At 44.3% G+C, this 26,433-nt stretch overlaps 1 protein-coding gene and 1 pseudogene across 1 annotated transcript in view; both read left to right on the top strand.

Annotated features, from left to right (window-relative positions):
• Positions 1-22,210, top strand: part of OSBP (oxysterol binding protein) — a 34,011-nt gene extending 11,801 nt beyond the window's left edge. Inside the window, exons 4-14 of the mRNA XM_032414226.1 lie at positions 323-521; positions 766-868; positions 1,194-1,248; positions 1,430-1,561; positions 6,534-6,779; positions 7,056-7,176; positions 16,460-16,563; positions 17,756-17,851; positions 18,619-18,800; positions 19,534-19,754; positions 19,851-22,210. Of these exons, the coding sequence (XP_032270117.1) occupies positions 323-521; positions 766-868; positions 1,194-1,248; positions 1,430-1,561; positions 6,534-6,779; positions 7,056-7,176; positions 16,460-16,563; positions 17,756-17,851; positions 18,619-18,800; positions 19,534-19,754; positions 19,851-19,993 (1,602 nt within the window). The 3' untranslated portion in view covers positions 19,994-22,210. The remainder of the gene's footprint in view (positions 1-322; positions 522-765; positions 869-1,193; positions 1,249-1,429; positions 1,562-6,533; positions 6,780-7,055; positions 7,177-16,459; positions 16,564-17,755; positions 17,852-18,618; positions 18,801-19,533; positions 19,755-19,850) is intronic.
• Positions 22,211-24,562: 2,352 nt separating this feature from the next.
• LOC116638692 lies at positions 24,563-24,871 on the top strand (annotated as a pseudogene).
• The last annotated feature ends 1,562 nt before the right edge of the window (positions 24,872-26,433 follow it).

Genomic DNA, 26,433 nt, shown 5'->3' with positions numbered 1-26,433 from the left:
TTGCTTCTTTTGGTTCAGTTCACATAGTTGCCCCTGGCGATGTTGCCACAAATACCTTGCCTAGGTTTATTGCTCACTTGGCATTTGTTTAGTCCTCATGACCAGGAATATATAAAGGAACCGTAACAACCATGTTCAGTTTTTTTTCTGGGATTGACCTTGATTGCATCACGGAGCTGGCTGTCCCTGATACCGTGGAATAAAAAGGAGTCTTTCGCTGTAATTTGCTAAAGTTCCTAGAATATGGTTACTTCATGGGCTTACAGAGGCCTGAGGGAAAGCTCTGACTAGTTGAGCTGAGCATAACTCCTTCTCCGTCCAGGCCTGCAGAGATTTCCTCATGTTAGCCCAGACCCACAGTAAAAAGTGGCAGAAGTCCCTTCAGTATGAGAGAGACCAGCGCATCCGGCTGGAGGAGACCCTGGAGCAGCTGGCGAAGCAGCATAACCACCTGGAGAGGGCCTTCCGGGGGGCCACGGTGCTGCCAGCGCGCACTCCGGGCACTGCTGGTTCTGGAAAAGGTAAGTCGCTGGGCTCTTGGGTGGCCTGTTCCGATAGGAGCCAGGTGGTTTTCTGCCATTGATAGCAGACCTGCAGACTCTCCAGGGTCAGTGACTCCTGGGCCAGGGAATTGGAGCTGTTCACTTGGCTCTTCTGCTGCTCTCTATCAAGTGTTGCCCTGTTCGTAGTTAGTGTGGTCAAGACCCTGCTGGGCCGGGTTTTGGTCAATTGAGCCAAAGTAAACGAATGGCCTTCTCCTCACAGATCAGTGCTGCTCTGGCAAAGGAGACATGAGTGATGAAGATGATGAGAATGAGTTTTTTGATGCTCCTGAGATCATCACCATGCCCGAGAATTTGGGCCACAAGTAAGTTGTCCTTGACTCCCCCCCGAAATGAACACATCCGACCTTCAGAGTTGAGAAATGTTTCAGTAGGACTATCGAACTTGTCGATGTTAACTCAGATCTGGACTCTTTTCCTTAAATGAATGGAAAACCCTCAACTTTTTTCCATGAACAACCTCCAGAGATGTTTAAATTCATGCATATTCTAATCTAAGTGTTGTCCTTCGGTCACCCGTTACTAAGTTTGTGCGGCGTGCTTTGCATTCCGCTTTGTAGAGACCTGGCGCGGACCAGACTCTGGTTGTTGACCCTTGTTCTGATTCTCACATGTTTCCCACCTGTGTAGACGGACTGGCAGCAACATCAGCGGGGCCAGCAGTGACATCAGCCTGGACGAACAGGTAACACTCATTTGGGAGCCATCGGGTGAGGGATGTGGGCATGATTCCCAAGGATTTGCCTGTAAAGCCCTATGAGAAACAGAAAATACTGATTCTTTTTTAATATGGGGGAAGGGAAGCTTATAAATACCGGGTTTTCTGTTCTTTGTGGGTGATTAAATGCCTTTGTTTTTGCCCTTAGTACAAGCATCAGCTGGAAGAGACCAAGAAGGAAAAGAGAACTAGAATACCATACAAGCCAAACTACAGCCTCAATTTATGGAGCATCATGAAGAACTGCATTGGAAAAGAACTCTCAAAGATCCCCATGCCGGTGAGGCTCTTGCACACCTGGGCTCTGCCAGGGGGGCCTCTCGGGACAGCCCCATGCGCTCGAGAGGCAGTTCATGTGTGACGTGGTCTTTGTTACCCTTATAGTCATAAACTGTCCCTTAAAAAATTAGCTGCTTTAATGTAGTCTGTAGATCTGGTGTGTTTCCGGATCACTTCGAATCAGATGCATTTGTTTAGTGACATTTATGAGCAGATTCCTAAGCGCGACGTGCTGGGGGCATGCACAGATAAACAGAGCGGAGTTTCTGTTTTCAAAAAGCATGTAGTTTAAAAGAGACAGACATGAAAACAGGTAGAAAATTTTAGTCTCCATGGTAGTGTTACGGGAAGTACTAGCCATACACAGGCTTGGGGAGCGCAGAACAAAAACAGTCCATTCCGTCTGGGAAGATGAGGACCCTCTCCATGGTGAAGTCGGTGTTTGGGCTGACCTCTGTGTCTCCCGAGTCTTCCCTCCTCCAGTCTGTCCACACTGTAGCCAGAATGACCTTTTTAAAATTACAGATGTAGTCCTGTCACTCCTTAGCCTAAAATCTTTAACTGGATCCTTTTTGGCTTTGAGGGTAGTCCAGATTCCTTAGTGGGCCTGATTCTTCCTCCCCTGGGCCAGGCTCCACCCACACTGGTGATCGAGTCCTTCAGAGTTACCTTCAGGTTTGCAGAGGCATCTTGGTTTCTCCCCCGCAGGGCATTTGCACAGACTGCTCTTTCTACCCCAACTTTCATCAGCTCCCCACGCACCCATGCTACTTTTCTTTTCCCGTGGCTGATCGCCTTGAGGATTCAGCTTTAGCATTATGTCCGGGAGCAAGCTTTCACCCATGCATCCGGTCAGGGTGAGATGGCTCTCCCTTGTGTTCCAGCAGGTTCCATTGCTCAGTCATTACACAAGCATTTACTGAGTGCCTGCTCTCTGCCTGGTGTTGCACCAGTGTATCAGTGACGAAACAAATCCCAAATCTGTTTGTCTAAACCCAGGGTCAGGAAACTGTGGGCCTCAAGGCCAAATCTGGCTGCCATCTATGCAGCCTGCAAGCTAAGAATAGTTTTTATGTTTTTAAATATTTCAAAAGAATAAAAAAGAGGATAATATTTCGTGACGTGAAAATTACATAAAATTGAGATGTTAGCGTCCCGTGAGTTTTATTGGACCACAGTGATGCTGGTTCACGCGTGTACTGTCCGTGGCTGCTTTCGTCCTTCGGCGGCAGTGTCGAGCAGCTGTGACCGAGACCGTATGGCAGTGTCGTGTGCGATAGGGAATATTCAGGCTTTGAGGGCCATATAAATATTTACTGTCTAACCTTTTACAGAAAAAGCTAGCCAACTCCTACCTTAAACAAATATTAGCTTAACTCATTCTCCTGTTAAAGTCTGGAGCTAGGGGATCCAGGGCTGGTACCATACTCCACGCTGTCAGGACCACGCTTCTTTCTATCCTGTTGCTCTCCTACCTGTGGCCTCAGTTCCTAGGTCTGAAGTGGCCGCTCCGGCTGGGACCATCAGGGTCTCATTCCAGTCAGCAGGAAGAAGGAACGAGAAGGCCATGCCCTGCCTGTTAAGAGTGCTTCCTAGAAATTGCATAAACTAGTTTCACTTCAGTCTCTTTGGCCAGAACTTAGTTATATGGCCACAGCTGGCAAGAAAGTCTCCTACTTTCAGTGGGGTGGCCTAGTTAAACATTGGGGGGTTCTATGTCTTGCAGAAGAAGGGAAGAATGGAGAGTGGGGGTAGCATAGAAAAATACAGAAAGTATTCTCCTCCCCTCTTGGGTCTCAGGAAGCAGCGTGTGGCTTCTGCTTCTCCACAGACTGCGTTCCTTATGGGTAGAGACGGTGTCTCACTGGTCTTCAGAGCTTGGATGCTGAGACAGTGCCTGGCACAGGTAGACCAGTTAGCAATTGTTGAAGTAATTAACTGGGTCTTAGAAAACAAGTTGATTTATATGTAAGTGTGTAGGATTTTTGTCAGAAAAGCGTGGACGTCCAGACAAGAAAAGGCCACGAGTTAGCACCGTGGAGACACACAATATAGTTGGTTTACTGGGGGGTCTGAAAAGAAGCCCCACTTTCCTGGTGCCTTGCAGAAAGTAGTGGGAAGGACGGCTGGAAAGGCGGGTCATTGCAGCCTCAGAAATGCAGTTCCTACTTAGAAATAACTTCCGAGTCTAGGTGACCTCTCTCTCTCCTTTACCATTAGTTCCTTGTTGACCTTTACACTAGGGGTGTGCAGTCCTGTGGCTGTTTGCCCAAAGCTCTAGTCCTCGCCCTCTGCCTGCACCGTGGGGCGTCACAGGAGAGCTGGGTCCTCCAGGCTGTTTCTCGGGTTCTGTGCCTTGGCAGCCAGCTGCGCTTCACCAGTGCAAGGCACCAGTAGGAGTTGGTGGCGGGGGGGGGGGGGGGGGGGGGGGCGGGTTGGAGAAGGGAGGGACCCCGGCCGTGCATTCTCCTGGGCAGTGCTTTAACGGTGGCTGTGTGGCTCTGGTTTCCACCGGACGGGGCCCGTGAGGCTTCAGCTTCTGCTGGGAGCCTCTGGCCTCTGGGCCATAGTTCTGCCGCTGCTTCTCTTTGTTCCTCCAGCTGTTGTGATCTCCATCAGCCGTGTAATGAATTCCCTCCTACCTTCTGCTTTAAATTCGCAGGTTCATTTGTTTCCCTGTTGGGCCTCTGGCTGATAAAATGACCAATATGAAAAACTTGGCGCCTTAAAGAAACTCTGGTTCCTGGAACAGTGGTTGGGGGCCAGGGCTGCATGTGTGTGAAGAGCAGCGAGGGCTTACGGATGCCTAAGGCTGTGCCCATATGTCTTGTAGCCACCAGCGGAGCGCACTGCTCGTCCGGTGTCCCTCAACATGCGTGGAAGCGTTACTTTGTGTTGCCTGAAATTCTGCCAAGGAGATTTTATTGGCGTAGTTTCTAAATACCTTCTGTAAAAAAGACTCTTGAGGATTTGAGCTCTGTTAGTCCATTACCCCTCAGTGTGCATTTTTTCTTCTATTTTTCTGTAAGTGTCTCTCAGCGTCAAGAAGATGGTTTTGGAATGTGGTGCCCTGTTTTACTTGAGGCACTGATTTCTTCAAGATCCTACTTCCCAAAAGAGGAGTGTTCTTTTTTTTTTTTAGATTTTAATTTGTAATTTATTTGAGAGAGAGAGAGAGAGCACAGAGGGGAGAGTGAGAGGGAGAAGCTGACTCCCCACTGAGTGGAGAGCCCAATGCAGGGCTCGATCCCAGGACCCTGAGATTATGACCGGAGCTGAAGGCAGACACTTAACTGACTGAGCCACCCAGGCGCCCCCCAAAAGGGGAGTGTTCTATTGTTGGTCCGGTGGCTCTGTGTTCACTGGGAAATTTTCACAGAGAAATGCTGGATATATTTCTCAGAGAAAAAGCAGGCCATAGCCTATTTTTCATTTTTTAAATGTATAAATGCATAGAAATAAACATGAAAATATAATGGTTATCTTTGGGTAATGGCATCTCAGGTAAATTTTTTCCTTTTTAAAGCTTATTATAGTAGAAATTACGAGACAGTTCACAATTGGGAGGGCAGTAAATATTAGGGTACTATGTGGCTCAGAGATTGGTGGGTAGGAGGTTGGACAAAAATGTGGAAAAAGAGGTGGGACCGCAGGAAAGAGAAGTGTTTTTGTTTGTTTTAACTGAAATATTGCTCTAGGCCAGCGCTAGTCAATAGAAAGGGAATTGTTTTCCTCCTTCCTCTGTTCTCTGGGTTCAGAACTCAGGCTAATGATATGCAGGCTTGTTCAGCGAGATTGCTGTATTGTAAAGCTAAAGTAAGCTTTGTGGGCTAGCCTGGGAACCTAACCTGTTTTTTATAGTGATTTTTTAAGTAGTAAAGTCCTCTTAAATTCCAGTCAATTTAGAAATTAACTCTTTTTTGGGGGGATGGAGAGATAATGTCTCTTTTGTTCACGTCTCTCTATACCCAGCGGGGGTACAGGGTCTGGCAAACATGAGGGCTCACTAAATATTTGTGGAATGCGTAAGGGGATAAATGAATGAATGAACATCTGCCCTACAGAAGCACACACACACTTTCTTCATCCTGTGGTTGAGAGCCCTAAGTTGGCTCTGAAACTTGAAAGGCAGAAACACCCGAAGCCCCCAGTGAGCCCCCATCATGAGCACTCCTGTTCAGAACACAACTGTCCAGCCTCAGAGAAGAAACCAGAATCCTGGCCTGATGTAGAACTGAATCAATAATTAGCAATTGAGGGGCGGCTGGGTGGCTCAGTCAGTTAAGTGTCTGCCTTCAGCTCAGGTTATGACACCAGTGTCCTGGAATCGAGACCCATGTCGGGCTCCTTGCTCAGCGGGAGTCTGCTTCTCCCTCTCCCTCTGCCCCTCCCCCCGCTTGAGCTCGCTCGCTCTCACAAAAAAAATAATAAAATCTTAAAAAAAAAAAATTAGCAATTGTCTCATCCAGGAGTAGAAGCTAACTTTTGTAATGTTTTCTTTTCACCAGTCGGGACAAGCCTGTACTTGTAATTTACTACCCTTTCTTTTCTTCCTCAAGAATTTTAAATACCTTACTTCCTCTCTGAGTATACTTGTGCTAAAATACATTTCTTCTTTTATTCATTCTTTCTATACCTATTTGATGATGGTTTCCTATGGATGAGGCATCAATGGCTCTCGGATATGCAGGGATGAACGAAGAGGCACGGTTCCCATCTCAAAGAGCTTACAGTTAGTGAAATAATTGAAAACAGTGATTTATACCGCTCATTGACAAGGACAGTTGACCAGGGAGAGTGCGTCACTTGTAGGTTAGATCTTAGAGCTGGTCTCCTGAGCAGAGGCCTCTTTTCTTCCCAGTGATTGGCTTTATCATCTCGACATCACGATATGTCTCTCTACCTGCAGAAACATTCAACTGTCTCTTATAGATGTGTGGGCAAAGTTTTTAAATCTGTTCTTTTCCTGACAGGTGAACTTTAATGAGCCCTTATCCATGCTTCAGCGCCTTACTGAAGATCTGGAATACCATGAGCTGTTAGACCGAGCTGCAAAATGTGAGAACTCTCTAGAACAGCTCTGTTACGTTGCAGCTTTCACCGTGTCCTCCTACTCCACTACTGTCTTCCGTACCAGCAAGCCATTCAACCCACTCCTTGGGGAGACTTTCGAGCTGGACCGATTAGAGGAGAATGGGTACCGCTCCCTCTGTGAGCAGGTAAAGGAGCCTCAGGACTGTGACACATTTACTTTGAAGAAAGGGATGGTTTTGGTTGATACCTCTGGGTGTTATATTTGCAGAAATTCCAGTCCTGTCATTCCAGACTGCCTTCTTTTCCTTTAGGGCTTCAACACTGGAGGCCCTGGTGTTCACCTACTGTTGTGGGTATAAAAATGTCATGCGTGCGTTTTGGGTGTTTTATCACCAATTCATAGGCAGTATCTTTTCCTTCTCCTTTCCTCCGTCTTAATTTGAACCACTGATTTCTTCAAGGTGAGTCATCATCCCCCTGCTGCTGCACACCATGCCGAGTCCAAAAATGGCTGGACATTGCGTCAGGAAATCAAAATCACCAGCAAATTCCGAGGCAAATACCTCTCCATCATGCCCCTCGGTAAGGCTGCCATCTGTGTAAAAAAGAAAGATTTTCTGGCATGAAAGAAGTGGTCACTGGTTTAATAGGAGACTAGAAATCTGATTTGGGTACTGAACCTTAACTCGCCAGCTTTGGGCAGGTCATTTCACTTCTTAGCGATCAAATGAGTGAGGAGGCATGAGATTCTTTAAGGATCCATCCAGTCATAAATGCTTCTTCTTAGTTATATCTAATAAATCTTTAAGTATTATTTTAGAATATAAAATCTAGCATGCTTAAAACTCTTTCTCTTAACCGGTGTTGTTGCCCCCACTACTCTAGCAATCAGCTTAGCTTCACTCCATAAATCACAGTTCCTGTGACTGCAAGGTTAGGTTTCTCGGGTGGTCCCTCCCCTTTTCCTCTCCTTTCTCCCCTCTCTCTTCCACCACTGGAAGGGTGAAGTATCATTTATGAATGGCTGAACTCCAGGTAAGATGAAACTTTATTTTAAAAGATCTTATTGGATTACAAATTTATTGTGCACCAACATGAAAAAGATCAGGCCTGGGAATAGGACTTCTAATATGCAGTATTGGAGAGTCTATACTTTAGGGGAAATGAGATTATTCACAAAGTGTAGTAGAGATTCTCGAGGTTCTCTTGAACCAGAGCAGCCACATTTGGCCGTGTGTGTCCAGAAGAGTGAATGCTGAAAAAGAAACACAGAGCAGACAGAAAGAAACCAAGTAGCTCCCTAGAGACAGAGCCGACAGGGTAACTGCCTAAGCTCCCGGTGGCCTTCCATTTCCCAGTTCTAGTCTGTCATGAGGCGTAGCCTTAGTGCTGGGTTAGAGTCGTCTTCTTCAGTAAATTCCCCTTTCTCTCAGAAATACAAAATGTAGCAGGTATAGAAATGAGAAAGTTTCTAGAAAAAAAAATTAGCCAGAAAACAAATGCAGGAATGTTTGTGATATATTAAAAGGAGAAAAGAAACTGGAGTGTTAGCTCTAGGGCCTCGTGGTTGATATGCAAAAGACTCTTAGATCAAAGGTGACTGAGGGATTTTGGTCTTGATGTTCACTGAAGACCTTAGAAAAGGTTCAAATTGCTTAACTGTCTTTGATGCTAACAATTTCAGAAGCATTAGGTTAAGAGTAGTAAAGCCTGGGGCGCCTGGGTGGCTCAGTTGGTTAAGCAACTGCCTTCGGCTCAGGTCATGATCCTGGAGTCCCTGGATCGAGTCCCTCATCGGGCTCCCTGCTTGGCGAGGAGCCTGCTTCTCCCTCTGACCCTCCCCCCTCTCATGTACTCTTTCTCTCTCTCATTCTCGCTCTCTCAAATAAATAAATAAATCTTTAAAAAAAGAAAAAAAGAGTAGTAAAGCCTGGGGTGTTCTAACCTAATTTGCAGAACTAGGATGTTAATGGTCATATTACAATATGACTTTCACCCATGGAGAAGTTTGAGGCCCCCTGAGGATCTCCAAAGGGATGGATTTTAATTCTAAGGAGCTGCCTTTTCTTTTTTTTTTTTTTTTAAGATTTTTAAAATTTATTTATTTGTCAGAGAGAGAGAGAGAACAAGTAGGGGGAGCTTGTTTAAAAGTAGCGATACATCTCATAAATAGCAATAAAATAGCAGTAAATCTACCAGTGATACATTTTCTCTATGATTTGACTAATATAGAGTTCCCTGAGGGGTAAATAACTATATGAACATGGTATATGTGGTGGATCTAACTTTTTAGAGTTAAAAAATTATCTTTGATAGGATTCCATTCCTATGGTTATTTAAGGATTCAGGTCACCAGGTTGTGTTGTCTTAAGTCCCTCCATCCATTAAATACTGAGCACCTGCCATATACCAGGCCGGAAGTATAAGTGAGCAAAGCAAAGATCCCAGTTTTCATAGGGAGACTGAACAAAGAATTGACATAGTGACAGGAAACTCAAGTACAGAGCGTGGGATTTCTGGACATTGGCCCTGGGGATGGCTGTATTTAATATTTTGGATCAGTGACTTGGAAGGAGAATCCTTCAGTGAAATTTTTACATTTGCAATGGCACTCGACTCTCCTAGGGTAAATTGTTAAACCAGTAGATGTCACTGAAGAACAATATTTGGACAGGGTTGTGAGTGAGTAGGCAAACAGATGGTTTTTGGAAGTGGTGGCAGGGAGTCTGAGTCTCCTTGTAAAATAGATTAGAAAACTTAGAACTCCTGCAATCTAGAAAGAAGAATGCTTCTAGAAAACATAATGGAAGCGTGCAAAATGAAGACAGTGGCAGAGGGTACATGTGAATTTGCTCATCAAGTTCCAGGGTATTAGAACCAGGTGGTAGCCTTAAAGTTGAAAGAGGCACATTTGGGGCACCTGAGTGGCTCAGTTGGTTAAGTATCCTACTCTTGATTTCAGATCATTGATCTCAGGGTCGTAAGATCGAGTCCCACATTGAGCTCCACACTGAGCATGGAGCCTGCTTAGGATTCTCTCTCTCCCTCTCCCCCTCACCCACATGCCCATATTCTCTCTCTCTCTAAAAGAAAAGAAAGAAATGGGGCATCTGGGTTGCTCAGTTGGTTAAGCATCTGCCTTCAGCTCAGGTCATGATCCCAGGGTCCTGGGATCGAGCCCTGCATCGGGCTCCCTGCTCAGTGGGGAGCTTCCTTCTCCCTCTCCCTCCGTAGCTCCCCCTGCTTGTTCTCTCTCTCTCTCTCTCTGACAAATAAATAAATTTTAAAAATCTTAAAAAAAAAAAAAAAGAAAGAAAAGGGGGCACCTAAGTGGCTCAGTCATTAAACATCTGCCTTCGGCTCAGGTCATGATCCCAGGGTCCTGGGATTGAGCCCCACATTGGGCTCCCTGCTCTGCTGGAAGCCTGCTTCTCCCTCTCCCACTCCCCCTGCTTGTGTTCCCTCTCTTGCTGTCTCTCGCTGTCAAATAAGTAAATAAAATCTTTAAAAATAAAGAAAAAAGAAAAAAAGGAAAGACATATTTATGTATATAGGTATTTATTTGTTTTAAGATTGTTATTTTTAAGTAATAATTTAATAAGTAATTTTCTCTACACCCAGTGTGGGGCTCAAACTCACAACCCCGAGATCAAGAGCTGCATGCTCTACCAACTGAGCCAGTCAGGGGCCCCTAAAAAGACACATTTAAATGGGTGTTATTTTATAGTGTTGGAGCTCTCTAACCCAAGGAGAATCACAATTAGGGAATATGAATGAAACAACCAGTCAGCCTGAATCTCTGCGTCAGTGACACTGTGGGTCTCCATGGACCTTGAATTTTGCTCCCGAGTGGCATTTTAGTACAAAAATTCCCCTTATATATTTTAAACATTCTTGCAATTTCTACTTTTTGATTAGAGTGATTACTTATAATTAATTACTGATTAGGTAGGATTTATATCTGCCATTTTTGTTTTTTGGGTTTTTTATTTGTTAGTTTTTGTTTTCTGTGTATCTTCTGTCTTTTTTTTGTTCTCTCTTCCTCTGTAAGTTCCTTCTTTTATGTTAAATACTTTTCTAGTTTACCATTTTAATTCCATTGTTATTTCTTTTACTATATTTTTAAAGGTATTTTTATAGCAGTTATCCTGGATAGTACAATTAACATCTAAGCATCTTGTTCAGATTAATACTAATTTAATTTCAATAGTACACAAAAACTTTGCAACAATATAGATCCAGTACCTTTTTCTTCCTTTGTGTTTTTATTTTCATGTAAATTGTTTTCATACATTATAATCTCATCAGCATAGTTTTATAACTTGCTTTATAGGCATGTCTTTTAAATCATATAGCATAAAAAAAGTTGCAAACAAAAAATATATACTGTTATTTTTTAATAGTTTAATTATAGTTACCTTTATTGGTCTCTTCTTTTTTTAAAAGATTTTATTAATTTATTTGAAAGAGAGAGAGAGTTAGCATGGGGAGGGGGAGGGACAGAAGGAGAAGCAGACTCCATGCTGAACAGGGAGCCTGATGCGGGGCTCCCCCGGACCTGGGGATCATGACCTGAGCTGAAGGCAGATGCTTAACTAAGCCACTCGTTAAGTGGCTTACCAGTCTCTTCTTAATGGAGATTTAAGTTGCTGTCCAGTGTCCTTTCATTTCATCCTGAAAGACTTCCTTTAGTATATTTATTGAAGATCGGCTAGCTATGAATTCTTTAAGTTTTTGTTTGTCTGAAAATGTCTTAAGTTCTTTGTGAAGGATAGTTTTGCTGGCTATAGAATTCTTGGTTTGCTAAATTTTTTTCTTTCAGCATTATTGGTTATGTCACCCCACTGCCTTCTGGCCTCTGAAGTTTCTGATAATCTTATTGAGGATCATGTATATGTGATGCATCCCTTCTCTCTTAGTGCTTTCAAGAGTCTTTGTCTCTCAGTGGTTTGATTATGATGGGTTCTGGCATGGTGCTCTTTGAGTTTATCCTGTTGGAGTTCATTGTGCCTCTTGGATATGTAGATGAATGTTTTTCATCAAATTTGGAATTTTGGGCCATTATTTCTTTAACTGCTCCAGTTGTGGGGTTTTGTTTTTTTGTTTGTTTTGTTTTGTTTTAGAGAGAGAGAGCAACCGGGGAAGGGGCAGAGGGGGAGGGGAAAAAGAGGATCCCAAGCAAACTCCATGCTCAGTGCGGAGCCCAATGCAGGGCTCGATGTCACGACCCTGAGATCATGACCTGAGCCAAAACCAAAAGTCGGATGCTCAACCAACTGAGCCACCCAGGGGCCCCCTTAACTGCTCCAATTGTGAACACCACCTCAGGCAGCTACTGTGTTAAACAATTGTCATTGGTTGTTTTGTCTGTCACCCCTGGGAAAAGGCTGTTTGAGGTGAGCAGATGCTAAGTCACGTCAAATAAAGATAAACCCTTCCGCAGGAACCACCAGACAGGTCAGATAGTGACAGTTCCTTGGAGATTGAGCTTTTGGGGAGCTTCATACCATCTGCTGCCTCCAGTGTTTGCTAGGCTGCTTGCTGGTTTTCATGTCTACCATGATTGTGAGGCTGCTGGTTTTCAAGGCTACTGCCAAGCTGGGGAGAGGAGGATGGAAAGAGGGCAAGTTAAAATGCCACAAAGCTCATTTTTCTTAGTAGAGTTCTGAAAAAGTTGATTCTGATTATTTTTGCCTAGTGTTCTTATTGATTTTACTGAGGAACAGATATATAAAGTCCTTACTTGACTATTCTGAAGTGCCTATCTTCCTTTTCATATATTTTAAGTGCCTCAATTTTTAGATCTTTAACTTACTGTCAAGTCTCCGAGACATAAATATTATATAAAGGAAGGCAGTCATGGGGCTTTCTTTGTTTTTCCACTATCCCTGGGAGCTGGAAGGGGACACTCTACAGAACAACAGGTACATTAGCAGGGTGGGACATAAGATTATGGTATTGGGCAGTGCAGACATTCTGATCTTACTCTGAACTTCATCTCTGGCCCTTACTAGCTCTGTGACCTTGGGAAAATTACCTCTTTGAGCTCAGGGTCTTTGTTGATAAAAGGGGGATGTGGTAGGCTAAATAATGCTCTCCTCATTTACAAATAATGTCCACATCCTAATCCCTGGAACCTGTGAATATCTAACATATCATAGTGAAAGGAACTTTGTAGGTGTGGTTAAATTAAAGATCTTGAGATGGGGAGACAATTCTGGAGTGTTTCTATAGGCTCAAATACAATCACAAAGGTTTTTATGAGAGGGAGGCTGGAGAATCAGGGGCAGTGACAACAGAAGCAGGAGTGACATTGGGAAGAGACCACAGGCTGGAGAATGTGGGTGGCCTCTGGTAGCTGGAAAAGGCAAGAAAATGGATCTCCCATAGAGCCTTCAGAGGAACACAGCCCCTGTTGACACTTAATTTTAGACTTCTGACTTCCAGAAATGTAACAATTTAACAACCGTGTTGTTTTAAGCTGTAAAGTTTGTGGCAATTGGTTCCAGCAGCAATAGAAACAAATATGGGGGATAACAGTGCCCGGAGCTGAGGTGTCCGCAGGTATTTGAGTGCACGCTGTATGCCAGAAACGGTTCTCGGTGCTCTGGGTATGTAATGGTGGACAAGAGCCACTTTGCCCTCACTTAGCTTACGTTCTTTTCTTTCCCTTTTTTTTTTTTTGCAGAGAAAGAGAGTGTGTGAGTGGGGGGTGGGGGAGGGCAGAAGCAGGGGGAGAGAGAATCTCAAGCAGACTCCATGCCCAGCATGCAGCCCAGTGTGGGGCTTGATCCCAAGACCCTGAGATGGTCACCTGAGCCAAAATCAAGAGCTGGTTCCTTAACCGTCTGAGCCACCCAGATGCCCCAGCTTGCATTCTCCTCTTAAGCAGACATAAAATTAAACAAACACCTAGATAATAATTATTGTCAATAATTATTTAATTTTATATAGTGGTAATTCTATGAAGAAATAGAGCAAGCAGAGATAGGGGTGAGTGGTGGAGAAATGAATGTGTTTGTGGTGGTTCCTTGGACAAGGTCACCAAGGAAGTTCTCTCTGAAGAGGTTACATTGCAGCAGAGAGCTAATTAATGAAAAGAAGCCAACCAGAAGAAGATCTGGAGGAGAGTGTCCCAGCAGAGAGAACCCCTTAAAGATAAAGGCCCCTGAGAGGGGAGCGAGCACAGCATGCTCGAGAAGCACAAAGGCCACAGCAGCTTCCGAGTGCGATCTGAGGAGTCGACGGGGGCCAGATCTTGTAGGGTTTTGTACAGCAGGGAAAGGAGTTGAGTTTTGTTTTCATTGCAGTGGGAAGAAACTGAGAGATTTTATACAGTGTGGTAAGTTGACTTGACATGTTTTAAACGGATCGCTTTGACCAGAGACTCAAAGGTGACTGTGGTAGAAGCTGGGACCAAAACAGAGTTGTTAGCTTCAGGCAAGAGATGATGGTGGCTTTATTATTTTCTTTTTAAGATTTTTTTATCTATTTGTCAGAGAGAGCGAGCAAGCACGAGCGGGGGGGCGGCAGGCAGATGGAGAAGCAGGCTCCCACTGAGCAGGGAGCCCGATGCGGGACTCGATCCCAGGACCCTGGGATCATGACCTGAGCCGAAGGCAGACGCTTAACGACTGAGCCACCCAGGTGCCCCTGATGGTGGCTTTAGACAGCAGTCGCAGTGGAAGAGGTATTGAGCAGGAAACTTAGCATATGTTTAGGTGGCACAGATATTTGAAAGGTGGTTGTGAAGATTAAATGAGCTAATAGTTGAGGAGAGCACAGCCCAGTGCCTGGGACACAGCGGGTGCTGCCAGCAGAGCCGCTGCTGTTGTCCTTGGCCTCGTCGTCATCACTGCTGCCGCCAGCAGGGCTCTTTTAATCTCTTGTACGAGAAAGAGAGAAAGACACATAATTAGTCTCCTGTTCATTAGTGGTTGCAGAGGGAGCTTAGACTTACCCTGGTACTGTAACTGACTGTATTAGTCAACATGTATATAAAGATAGACAGAGAGGGGCGCCTGGGTGGCTCTGTTGGTTACGCATCTGACTCTTGATTTTGGCTCAGGTCACATTCTCGGGGTCCTGGGATTGAGCCCCACGTCGGGCTCCACGCTGAGCACGGAGTTGGCTTGGGATTCACTCTCCCTCTGCCCCCGCCGCCCCCCAACTCGTACATGTGCGTGTGTGCTCTCTCTCTCAAATAAATAAATAAAATCTTTAAAAAAAGATATACATATATATATATATATATATATATATATATAGTTCTTGTATATATGTATAAGTTCTTAATTATTTTGAATCTCTAGTCACTTCTGTTCACCTCACTTTTTGGTTTGGTATGCGAAATGAACTCATAGGGACAAGAGAAGTTTATTATGTCCTGATTATGTCCTGAGTGCCGATTATGTTTCAAGCATCTTACTGCGCAGATAAACTGTATTTACTGCACAACAAGGTGTGCTTATCCCAAGTGTACAGATAATAAAGCTGAGGCCTAGGGAAATTATAAAACATCTGCAGGATATAGTACTCTCATGCATTTTGTTGCTAACCACCCAGATTCATGCAGACCCCATAAGTCAAGGGCACAGGCTCCAACAAGACCGCCCTCACCGCAGGTGCCAGCCACAAGTTTGGGGCTTCCCAGGCCCTCTGTACTTCTGATCAACTGGCTTCAGTTTTGATAATTTGCTAGGATGACTCATAGAACCCAAGAAAGAACTATCCTCACTATCATAGTTATTATAAAGGGTATAAATCAGGACCGGCCAAATGGAGAGACACATAAGGCAAGGTCTGCAAGTGTCCTGAACATAGAGCTTCCATGCCTTCCCCCATGGAATCAGGGCACATGATCCTCCTCGCACATTGATGTGTTCACCAACCAGGAAGCCGCACCAAACTTCATTGTCCAGAGATTTTACTAGGGTTTCATTAGGTGGGCATGATTGAGCCATTGGCCACATGACTACACTCAATACCCAGGTCTCCTTCCCTCCCTGGAGGGAAGGGAATACCATTCCCAGGAGATCGGGAGGTCCGGCTGATAGCAAGTGATTCAGGGCCCCAAGTCTGTAATGGTTGATCTTTCTGGCCTGGCCTCATCCTGAGCATAAGCTATCCAGGGGCCCACCATGTTACCTCATTGGCTTAAACTATCAGGGCCCCCATGAATAACACAGATACTACTATCACTTGGGAAAGTCCAAGGGTTTAGAGGTTCCCTCCCGAACACCGTGGACAAAGATCAGACAGATTCTTTATTATACAGCCCAGGTTCACACCTCTAATGAGTGTTGGAGCCAGGATTCAGTCCAGTTCTGCCTGATTCCAAAGCCCTTGCTCTATCCACTACTCCATTACTGTTAATGCCCTTAGAAAAGTGGTTTACTTAAGGTCACACAGCTAGTTACTAACAAGAGGGCCTGGCCCTCAGGCCTGACTACCAGTGTGTGCTCCTTTTCGCAGTTCAATTTTATTTTTTCATGTTGGGGCAGATTTGACCTGTTCCTGTAAATTTTGCAATGTGTATGGCAGGCACAGTTGGTGAAAAGATTGGAGCTTTTGCTTTCATTTTTATTTCTGCAATTGCAGAATATTGCTTCCTAGCTAAGCTCTATCAGTTGTCAGTGTTTGTCATCATTTAGTTATAGTTTATTCATAAATTTAAAAATGAAGTGAAAAAATTCAATCAGTGCTTCCAACATTTAAGAAGATTATAAATCCTTTTTGGTTTATTGTTTTCCTTTTAAAAGTAAGAAATATTGATAGAAGAAAATCAATCCATTGTTATTTGTAGCTAACATGGTGCTATTGTTTTAATATTTGACTTAATTTGTGTATCTATCTCTGTTCCCAGGTAGCATCCACTGTATTTTCCATGCAACTGGGCACCATTACACTTGGAAGAAGGTTACCACGACGGTGCACAACATTATCGTGGGCAAGTTGTGGATAGATCAGGTAAGCAGAGGTGCCCAAAGTTCAGAAGAATACATTCGTAGGTACGTCTGTGCGGTATCAAGGACATGTGAACTGGCCCCAGACTGTTGTTACGGATTTACCTGTGTCTCCTAAGGAATTGCTCTCAGCCAGAAGCCCTACCCTGACCTCCCAAGTTTCTATACCACAAATTATTTTTTGTAAATGACCAATTTATAACATTCATTCCGTGACTACTCTACCAGGACTGTGTTGGCTACTATGAAAGTACAACAGAATAATAAACACGGCTGCTACTCTTCATCCTTTCATTATTCATCAGACATTTACTGCTAGGCAAAGTGCCAGGTCTTGGGGATACAAAGCCAGATAAGACATTGTCCTTCAAGAATTATCATATCATTGCAGATAACATGACAAATACGTATAGATTGAAAAGTATTAACAAAATACGTTAGTGTTAAGAGCTGTACTAAGATAACATCTAATTGTCAGTCTGCTCTTAAGACAATGGTTGCAGTAAATTCAGAAAAGGAATACTGTTTTTTTTTTTAAAGATTATATTTATTTGTTTGTTTATTTTAGAGAGGCGGGGGCAAGCGAGGGGAGGGGCAGAGGGAGAGGGGAGAGAGAGAGAATCTCAAGCAGATTCCACACTGAGCACAGAGCCCAATGCAGGGCTTGATCTCATGACCCTGAGATCATGACCTGAGCCGAAACCAAGAGTTAGACAGTTAACTGACTGAGCCACCCAGGCACCCCAAGCTGAGTCTTAACGTGGTTTGGGATTTAGAAGATAGAAAGGAGGAGAAAATGAATAAAGTGTAGAAAGGCCCACTATATGTAACCTTGGAATCGTGAGTAGAGTACTTTGATTTAAGCACAGAGTTCATGAAGGGTATGAGTGGGGGGTTGGTTTGGAAAGGTAAATTATTATGTGAATATTAACATATGTGCTGAAAGGCAAATCATGCCACCGAACATGTGACACGTGATTGACAGAAAGCCAGAAGGCCATTTGGTCTTGATCCTAACCTGGAATACCAAGGTTCCAAAGGGATTTCACAGCTTTTTGGAGTCGGCTGAGACCCTTAAGCAAGGGAGTCTGAGAGTACATGATGGAAAAGGGAAGAATTATGAGGCATGGGGTCTGGCAGATACTCAAGTCCTCCGTTCTTAATAAAATCAATCCATGATGCTTTTTATTTTATAGTCTGGTGAAATTGATATTGTGAATCACAAGACGGGAGACAAGTGCAATCTTAAATTTGTTCCTTATAGCTACTTCTCTCGTGATGTAGCAAGAAAGGTAAGAGAAGTTGGAGTTTAAATGTTTTTCCTTAGTGTGTGTCCCTTAGAAATCCTACTCTTTGGGGGCTGGTGTAGATGATGGATGAAGAGATAGTCTAAACGTGTATATATATATCTCCTAAATATGTATGTGGTGATTTGAAAAAAAAAAGGAGAGGTAAAGGAGAAAGTCAGCAGGAAGGAGGACTAGATTGCATTACCAAACTAAATCATTGTCTTTTCTGGTAAAGACATTAAGTAAGAAAGTGAAAGTCAAGAGCAAGGAGAGATTGGAAATGGGAACACAGAGGAAGGACCAGTAGGATTTCAGGAAGAAGGATGGGCGGTTTGACCACTGTGAGGTCTAAGCGCAAGTCCTGTGTCACCACCACAGTGGAATTGCGTCATGAGTTTGATGGAGAGTGAAGAAGATCTGGGGATTTAAATCTGTCTGTGGCTGTCTCTGAAGAAAGAAGGAAATACCAGAGAGAAGAGAATATCATAGAGAGAAGAAAGTACCATAATTCTGAGTACCATTCAGATCATTTTCCTGCATATATCATTGCAACAATAATGCCTGTACAACAAAATGATGAAACCCCAACTCATGGCTCATTTACTTTAAGCAGCTCAAAAAAGTATACCAAAATAATTTGGGTGCTCCGTGGTGTTTGTTGTAGCAAAATTTAACCAGTATTGACTGTAGGACTTTTGTTTCCAGACTAGTCAGGTAAGCTAACCCACAGTGAATGCTGTACTCCAAAGCCCTACTCTCCATCCTTGTAGGTGACAGGGGAAGTGACAGATCCATCAGGAAAAGTTCACTTTGCCCTTCTGGGGACATGGGATGAGAAAATGGATTGTTTCAAAGTACAGCCAGTCGTTGGGGAAAATGGAGGTGATGCTCGGCAGAGAGGCCATGAGGCAGAGGAAAGCAGGGTCCTGCTCTGGAAAAGGAACCCTTTACCGTGAGTATCAGTATGTATGCTGTCCAGCTAGTACTTTGGCCTCATCCTTGGAGCAGTACTGATGGCATTTCTGCCTTCCTTCCCGCTTAATCATGTGAGGGATCAAGCCAGGGAACTCAGAACCTTTGGAGAGATTACCAGAAGGCTGTCACTGTATGATTTGAGTTGTAATGTGCCTTGTCAAGAAAATTGAAACTAATCAAGTCACATCTGCCAAAAAATATTCATAATTTAGAACAAAATGATTCAGAAGCAGCTAGAGGAGAAAGATGCCTACCACCTGTTAACAACTTAGCCCGAGACCCAGTGGCAATATAAAGGTCCCTGAGGTCATGTACTGGAATTCAGAAATAAGATGGAGTCCATTTGTCCCCTGTCATCTCATATGTTCAGTCTATAGTAAGAGCCGAGATTATCCCAGAAAGAGGTTAAAAAGAAAGCAAAGGAAATAAGAATAAGGAATTTCCATTTAATAGAATGTTTCATTCTTCCTAAGGAATTTCTTCCTAATCTCCGCTGAGCACAGCAGAAGCCCAGCAAACTCCCGGAGCGAGTGACACCAGGGAAGGGGATGGGGAGCAGTCCAGTCTGGGTCTCTGCATGAGGGGAACCTGCCCTGGTCCTAGAGTCTGTCTGTCTGTAGAACAGCTTTGGGGAGGCCGTCTTTTGGCAGTGTGCTTTTAACAAGGGGGCTCTGGCATCACCCTTTGTCTTTCTCATCCTTTACTTGTAGGAAGAATGCAGAAAACATGTACTACTTCTCAGAGCTTGCTCTGACGCTCAACGCCTGGGAAAGTGGCACCGCCCCCACAGACAGCCGATTGCGGCCTGACCAGAGACTGATGGAAAATGGGCGCTGGGATGAAGCCAATGCTGAGAAGCAGCGCCTGGAGGAAAAGCAAAGACTTTCCAGAAAGAAGAGAGAAGCAGAAGCTATGAAAGCCACAGAGGATGGTAACGAACCTGTCTTCCACTCTCTCGATGGGTGGAGAATCACTTGGTGTGTTTCTGGCTCTCATTCTGTTTTTCTTTACCCGCTTTCCCTTTTAGGCACTCCCTATGATCCCTATAAGGCGCTGTGGTTTGAGCGGAAGAAGGACCCTGTTACCAAGGAGCTAACCCATATTTATAGGGGAGGATACTGGGAGTGTAAAGAAAAACAGGACTGGACCTCATGCCCAGACATTTTCTGAAATGGCAGCAACAAAAAGGAGGAGGATCCAAAGGAGAAGAGGACAGAAGATGTGCAGGAAAGCGGGCGTTTGGGACTCTGACCGAGCGCTTTCCTCCAGTTTGTCTGTCTTAACCAATCATTTTGTCCAAATCAATCACCAGAAGCAGACACCAGTGGTGGTGATTGGCTGGTTGCCTTAGCTGATTGAAACTGAAATCGACTCACTAGATCCCTGTGTTTGGGAGGGAGAGGTTTAGTGGCCGGAACGTAGTGCTGCTCCCCTTCTGCAGAGTCCGGTGGTCTTGGCTCGTCCTTTTCCCTCTGCCCCCACTTTAAGATGATGTCGTTCACCCTCCCCTGTAGTATCCTGCTCAGCCAAGGTCTGCGTGAGGTGATGATTCAGGGGCATTTTGGTGCTGTTCAGAGTGAGAGCTGAATTTAGAAGCTCCTTGAACGAGGAGCACATCAGACTTAACCAATGGAGGCATCGTGAATGACCGCAGGGGAGCTTAGGCATGGCGTCACGAAATGGGGTCACACACGGGGTCAGTCTCATGGGGCGTCCATCCCGAGATAACTACAGCGTCGGAACAATTGCAAGGGGGCTTGTTCTGTAAGATTGGAATACTCAGACTGACATTTCTTGGAAGTTTCTATCCTCACTTGTGTAAAATACCCTTCTGCTGTCCTCCATGTTTGACAGCAACTGGAGGCCACTTTGGTGGTTGGTAGGAGGGTTGTGTTATCCTCACAAGGGAGTTTTATGGACTTCTTCAGATGGGGAACTTCTGAGAGCACAAGGCAGGATGGAAAAGACTGCCAGCCACTTTGCTTTCCCAGTTCCTCCTCACCCCCATTCTTCATTGCCCTTCTTGCTCCTCCCTCCCTCCTCCCCCTTTCTCTCTCTCTCTCTCTGTCTCTCTCTCTCTCTCAGCGCAATACCAGTTTGGGTCTGTGCCCCAGTGTGGAGCAAAGCATTACCTGTCCCATTCTGATATACTTCAGAATTTGAGAGAAGGAGTTAATTTGAAACAAAAGTTTTCACCATCTCTCAAGCCCCATGGACTGGAGCCACCTCTCAAATAATGTGTTAAATATCTGTATATTATATATATGTAGAGAAAAATCTAATTTTTTTGTTTGATTTTCCTTCTTCCCATTAAGAATCTTGTCTTTTGATATCCTTTGTCCCCCTGGTACTCTCTCTTGGATACTGATGTGGACTGGAGCCTCCTCTGTTTTCCATCTTTTAGGGGCAGACAGATTCAGAACCTGAGCAGGATCATCTCCGGCAGTTACCGAACAGGGACTCGGTCCCTCTGTATCATGGAGTGCCCACTGCTGTCTAAATTCTGCTCTCCTAATTACCTGAGTCTTGAAAATGAAATCCTAACTCTTTCCTGCCTTTTTTCCTTCTTTTGTTAGGAAGAGCGTGGGTAGAGAGTCAGGACAGTAGTTTCCAGTTTAATTCTGCATCTGGCCAAATCCCAGCACACACAGCTGATTCCCAAAAGACACTTCTTCCTAGGACGTGGGGCTGAAAGTGCCGTCATGTGGGGTGGGTAGAACTGCTCCTGTCGGGCCCTGGCTTCCTTCATTTTGTGTTCTGTATTTGTTTTAGTTGTCTTGTTCAGAAATCTGCCCCTGTGCAGCCCACCCTTGGTTGAGGATCACAAATTGAGGTGCCTTCCTTGTATGCTTTTTGTTAGTGTTTTTCGTTTCTGTTCCTTAACTGCTGAGCCTCAGCCAGTGTGGGTCCTGGGGGAAATATCATTCCAGAGGAAGCCATCCCTGCATGGAAATTGGATTTATACTGGGTAAATTAGTACTTCTGTTCCTCCTCGCCATTCCTCCCTCCCTAGCTGTGATGCACTTGAGAGACAGGCAACCGCTGGGGAGTTTCCTCCTAAGACCCCGATTCCCAACCTAAGCGCGGGATTGTGCTGGGGTTTCTTTCAAGGAGGCCCGCCAAGGCTCTGACCTAATCAGGGGGCTTTAGCCAGAGCAGGAATTCCTCAACCAAACTGAACGTCTCTGCTTTATCCCCCACCTTTCTTCCTCCACCATCTGCACTACATTTCCCAGCCTGATCCCCAGTCCGATTCCTGCTAATGGAGAAGCTTTGAGTCCTTCAGGTGAAATGAAGTCACATCAAAACAAAACTATATATATTTTCGGTTTTTTTGCCTTATTGTTTTTTTTCCAAGAAAACTACTAAATTAAATAATTTTTAAAAAGTCATATTGTTTGTCTGATTCACTTGACTCCTACTAGATAAGAAGTGGTGGTGGGAGGGGCTGGAGAACTGGCCGGGTGCTGCTTTGTTCTTGGGAATCAGCAGCTGATCCTTGTGAGAAATTGAAAGAAAAACAGGGCATGGGTTTCCAGATGTTTCAACTGTTCGACAACATTCTCAAGGGCCTGTGGACAGAAGAGGAGTTTTAACAGCTCCTTCCGCTTTAATGGAATGTAATCATCAGTGTCTCCCCCCCTTGGTAGAGGGGAATCGTTTCTAGTGTGTTTTTGATGTTGGGCCTGTTTCACCTCAAAAAATAAAAGTTTTCTTGAATTCAATTTCTCTTGCCCATTTAGGTTCTCAGATTCTTAGCTGTTGTAGGGATTCAAATTCTATACTTTGAAACATGAGCAATTGAGTATTGATTTGAAGGCCTTGGAGAGAAGACCGTGAAGATGCTTGTTCGGGGTTTCACTATAAAGTTCCGGGGGAATGGGGGGGTGGGCAAAGGAATCAAAGGGGCCCAGAGAGGCTGCACGCAGGTCCTGCCCTGCTGCTGAGCGTCTGCCTTTGCGTCCAGCGTGCTGAGTTAGGAATTCTGAACATTGTCCAGCTTACACTTGAACAATTTTAAGAGGTAAATGTTAGAGTCGTCATGTGAAATACAAAGAAAGGCACCGGGGGGGAAAAACCCTAATTTAAATAAATTCACTAAGGTTACACAGCTGATCGGTTAGTCACGGTGTTGGAACTCAAAGCTGGGTTTGTTTGACCCCCGAGTCTGTGACCTCTACAACCTTGTGTTCTGGGAGAAGCTGGGTTGGAAGGCAGCTGACAGTGAAGTCATTTCCTCCTGGATTAGGTCACGTCCGGCTGTAACGCACAGTTCTGTTTCCAGAGGCTTAGTGATGTGGGTAGCGTCACTCTGGAGGTCCTTGAAGGAAGGGCCATCCTTCCAGTTCAGCCTCCAGGCTCCTTGATTTCTCAGGGCTCTCGTGGCCACAAAATTAGCTATGTTGCCAGAGATTTTCTAGCCTGGCTCTTAGGAAGGCCACCCATCTGTTCAAGTCATTTGCCTGATTCACATTGCTGGGCTTGATGGTTAAGTTTCAGGATCGTAAGGTTTTTTTTTTTTTCTGGCAAGCTAAAAATCATTGCAGTAGACCCCTGCTATTTGCAAGAACTACATCCGGCCATCTTGAATAGCACTGTGCCATAAAACTTCCTCCAAGAGGGGCAGTCAAATGTACCTGAAACATTTTAACAATCCCTTCTTTAGTCCTTTCATGGGCTACTATGACCTGATGGGTCGTGATGTGGATTCCCAAGGGCCTACCACACTCATGATTCAAAATGATAACCCAGCAAAATTATAACCCTTGTCAGGGACCCCTGAAGTCCCCAAAAATTGGTAAACCTTTAAATTTCAGGGCCTACTCTACTTTCGGCAAGATAAGTGAAAACCAACCCTAAAAGGAGATGTAGAAATCTTTGGAAGTTATTCACTATAAAGTGTATACCTTGTGAAACTCTTAAGATTGTCATCAAAATGTAGAGCTTGCTTCTAAAAGTTATAAAGCTTTTGCCCCGTGATCTGCCCTGCCTTGTGGGAAGCATTCCAAGCCTCTCATGGCTTTTCCTTCCAAGCTCAGACAATAATATGTAGTATTATTTTCCTCAGGTCTTCCTCCCTACAAGCTTTTCAGTTCACACGGATCCCTCAGGGGAAGGAGGCAGGGTGGCCTCAGGAGGCATCTTTAAAGGCAAGAACTAAAGAGCTCAAATCTTCTATAAAAAGCCTGGCAGAGGTCACATTTGAGTTTAAAAAGGTGATTTTAAAAGTGAGTAAAGAACCAGTTGGCCCTGAGATATGGCTTTCTCTCTCTCTCTCTCTTTTCTTCCCTCTGTCTCTCCTTTCTCTCTTTCAACATTGACTCCAGTCTGTTATGTAACATACATTAGGCATACAAATGACAAGAAAGAGCTCTGATAAACAGGCAATTACAGTCTGGTTTGACAAATGGCGTGAAAGCACTGGAGGGGGCCACCAGCCTATGGGGAGCGGGGAGGGACAGGAAAGAGGCACGTCAGAGAAGGCTTCTAGAACTAGGAGAACGTATCTGAGTTGAGAGTTGCAGGCTTAATAGGGGTTAAGGAAGGGCAGAGTACAGAAAGCAGCATGGACAAAGATGAAGAGCAAATTCTAGGAAAGCATCCTGAGTTTGGATGGCTGCATGAATTGCTAGAATTCAGAGTCAAGGAGAGAGCACTGATACCGTGCTGGAGAGAGCAAGGACCCAAGTTATGGAAGTCTATATACCATATAAAGATAGAAGTCTTGGGTTTTGAAACATGGTGGACGACGAGGACCAGCAGCAAACTACCAACACCATAGAAGAGCCCCTGGATCTCATCAGGCTCAGCCTGGATGAGCGAATTTAAGTGAAAATGAGAAATGATAGAGAGCTTCGAGGCAGATTGCATGTTTACCATCAGCATTTAAATATGATATTGGGAGATGTGGAACTAGTATTGACTAGTATAGAAATTGATGAGGAAACATATGAAGAGATATATAAATCAGCAAAACGGAATATTCCGATACTTTTTGTCCGGGGAGATAGTGTTGTACTAGTTGCCCCTCCACTGAGACTTGACTAACAAAGAATTTATCGTGTAGGGAATATAGGAGATTTTGTATGATTGCCTCTTTAAATGTAGAAGACATTCAAAAGAGAAACCTGAGTAAATTTTGATATTAAGAAATGACCACATGGGGCGCCTGGGTGGCTCAGTCGTTAAGCGTCTGCCTTCGGCTCAGGTCATGATCCCAGGGTCCTGGAATCGAGCCCCGCATCGGGCTCTCTGTTCAGCGGGGAGCCTGCTTCTCCCTCTCCCACTCTGCTTGCTTGTGTTCCCTCTCTCACTGTCTCTCTCTGTCAAATAAATAAATAAAATCTTTAAAAAAAAAAAAAATGACCACGGATGCTTCCACTCCTGAAATGAGTTGATTTGCAGGTAACTCAAAAATTCCCTTTTTTTTTTTTTTTAAAGATTTTATTCATTCGTCAGAGAGAGAGAGAGAGAGCACAAACAGGGGGAGCGGTGGGCAGAGGGAGAAGCAGGCTCCCCCCTGAGCAAGGAGCCCGATGCAGGACTTAATCCCTGGATCCTGGGATCATGACCCCAACTCAATCCCTGGACCCTGGGATCATGACCGAAGCTGAAGGCAGACGCTTAACTGACTGAGCCACCCTGGCATTGCAGATAACTCAAAAATTCTTAAGCTAAAGGACATTTTAATTTTTTTCTAACCCTTTCAATAAATGTGATCACCAAGATGAAGAACTCTTTTATTCAGGAATTGATTTGTTCTGTTGTTTTCTCAGACGATTTCTGATTTTTTTCCTTTAAATTAAATTTGAGGTTTCCTTTTTTGATTAAAAAAAAAAAAAGATAGAAGTCTTGGTTTTTGCTCTCAACTAGGGAGCCCATGAAGGATTTTTAAGTAGGGTGATGGGTTCCAGTGTGGATATACAGGTAGGAAGATCAATGAAGAGGTTGGGGAAGATTTAAGAATGAAGAGAAGTGGAGGGATTCGAGAAATACTGAACTCGAATGAACAGCACTTGGGTCTGATTATAGGTGGAGAGCAGAAGGATGGTGGGAGGAAATTGTGTTTTTCTGCCTTGGGAAACTTAGATGGAAGGTGGTAGTAAGTTTAGAGGGAAAGATAGGTTCATTTTTGGACATTCTGAGCTGGCCATTCCCATGAAGAGGTTGAGTAAACAATTTAAAACATGGGTCTCTTGGTAATAGCTACATTTTTGTGAGACTCAGGAATGGGATGCTGAGAGTGGCTGCACATTAAATTCACCTGGTCAATTTACAAAATACACAATCCTGAGCCCCATCTGCAGAGATTCTGATTAAATTAGCGCTAGGGCTAGTTCAATTGTATACATGTGAATGCAGGAGATGCAAAATAATGAAATAGGAGGAGGAGGTCCTATTTAGGGGATATTATTAAAGCAGAGCTTGCTTCTCAGAGTTTGGGAGAGATCTCAGCCAATTCCACTTTTTGACAGTGTCTATTTGAAAGTTTAAAAACGCCAAGGTGGGGTTACGAAAATTGAGGTATATTTCAAAGATTGAGGTTTAGCAGAACAGTGCTTTTAACATACAGATACAGCGACTCCATGCACAGCACACCTCCTCTGGGG

The sequence above is a fragment of the Phoca vitulina genome, unplaced genomic scaffold, assembly GCF_004348235.1.
Source record: "Phoca vitulina isolate PV1807 unplaced genomic scaffold, GSC_HSeal_1.0 scaffold16, whole genome shotgun sequence".
In the NCBI taxonomy this organism is placed as follows: domain Eukaryota; kingdom Metazoa; phylum Chordata; class Mammalia; order Carnivora; family Phocidae; genus Phoca; species Phoca vitulina.
Note: the sequence above shows the minus strand (reverse complement) of the source record. Positions and strands in the feature narration are given on the sequence as shown.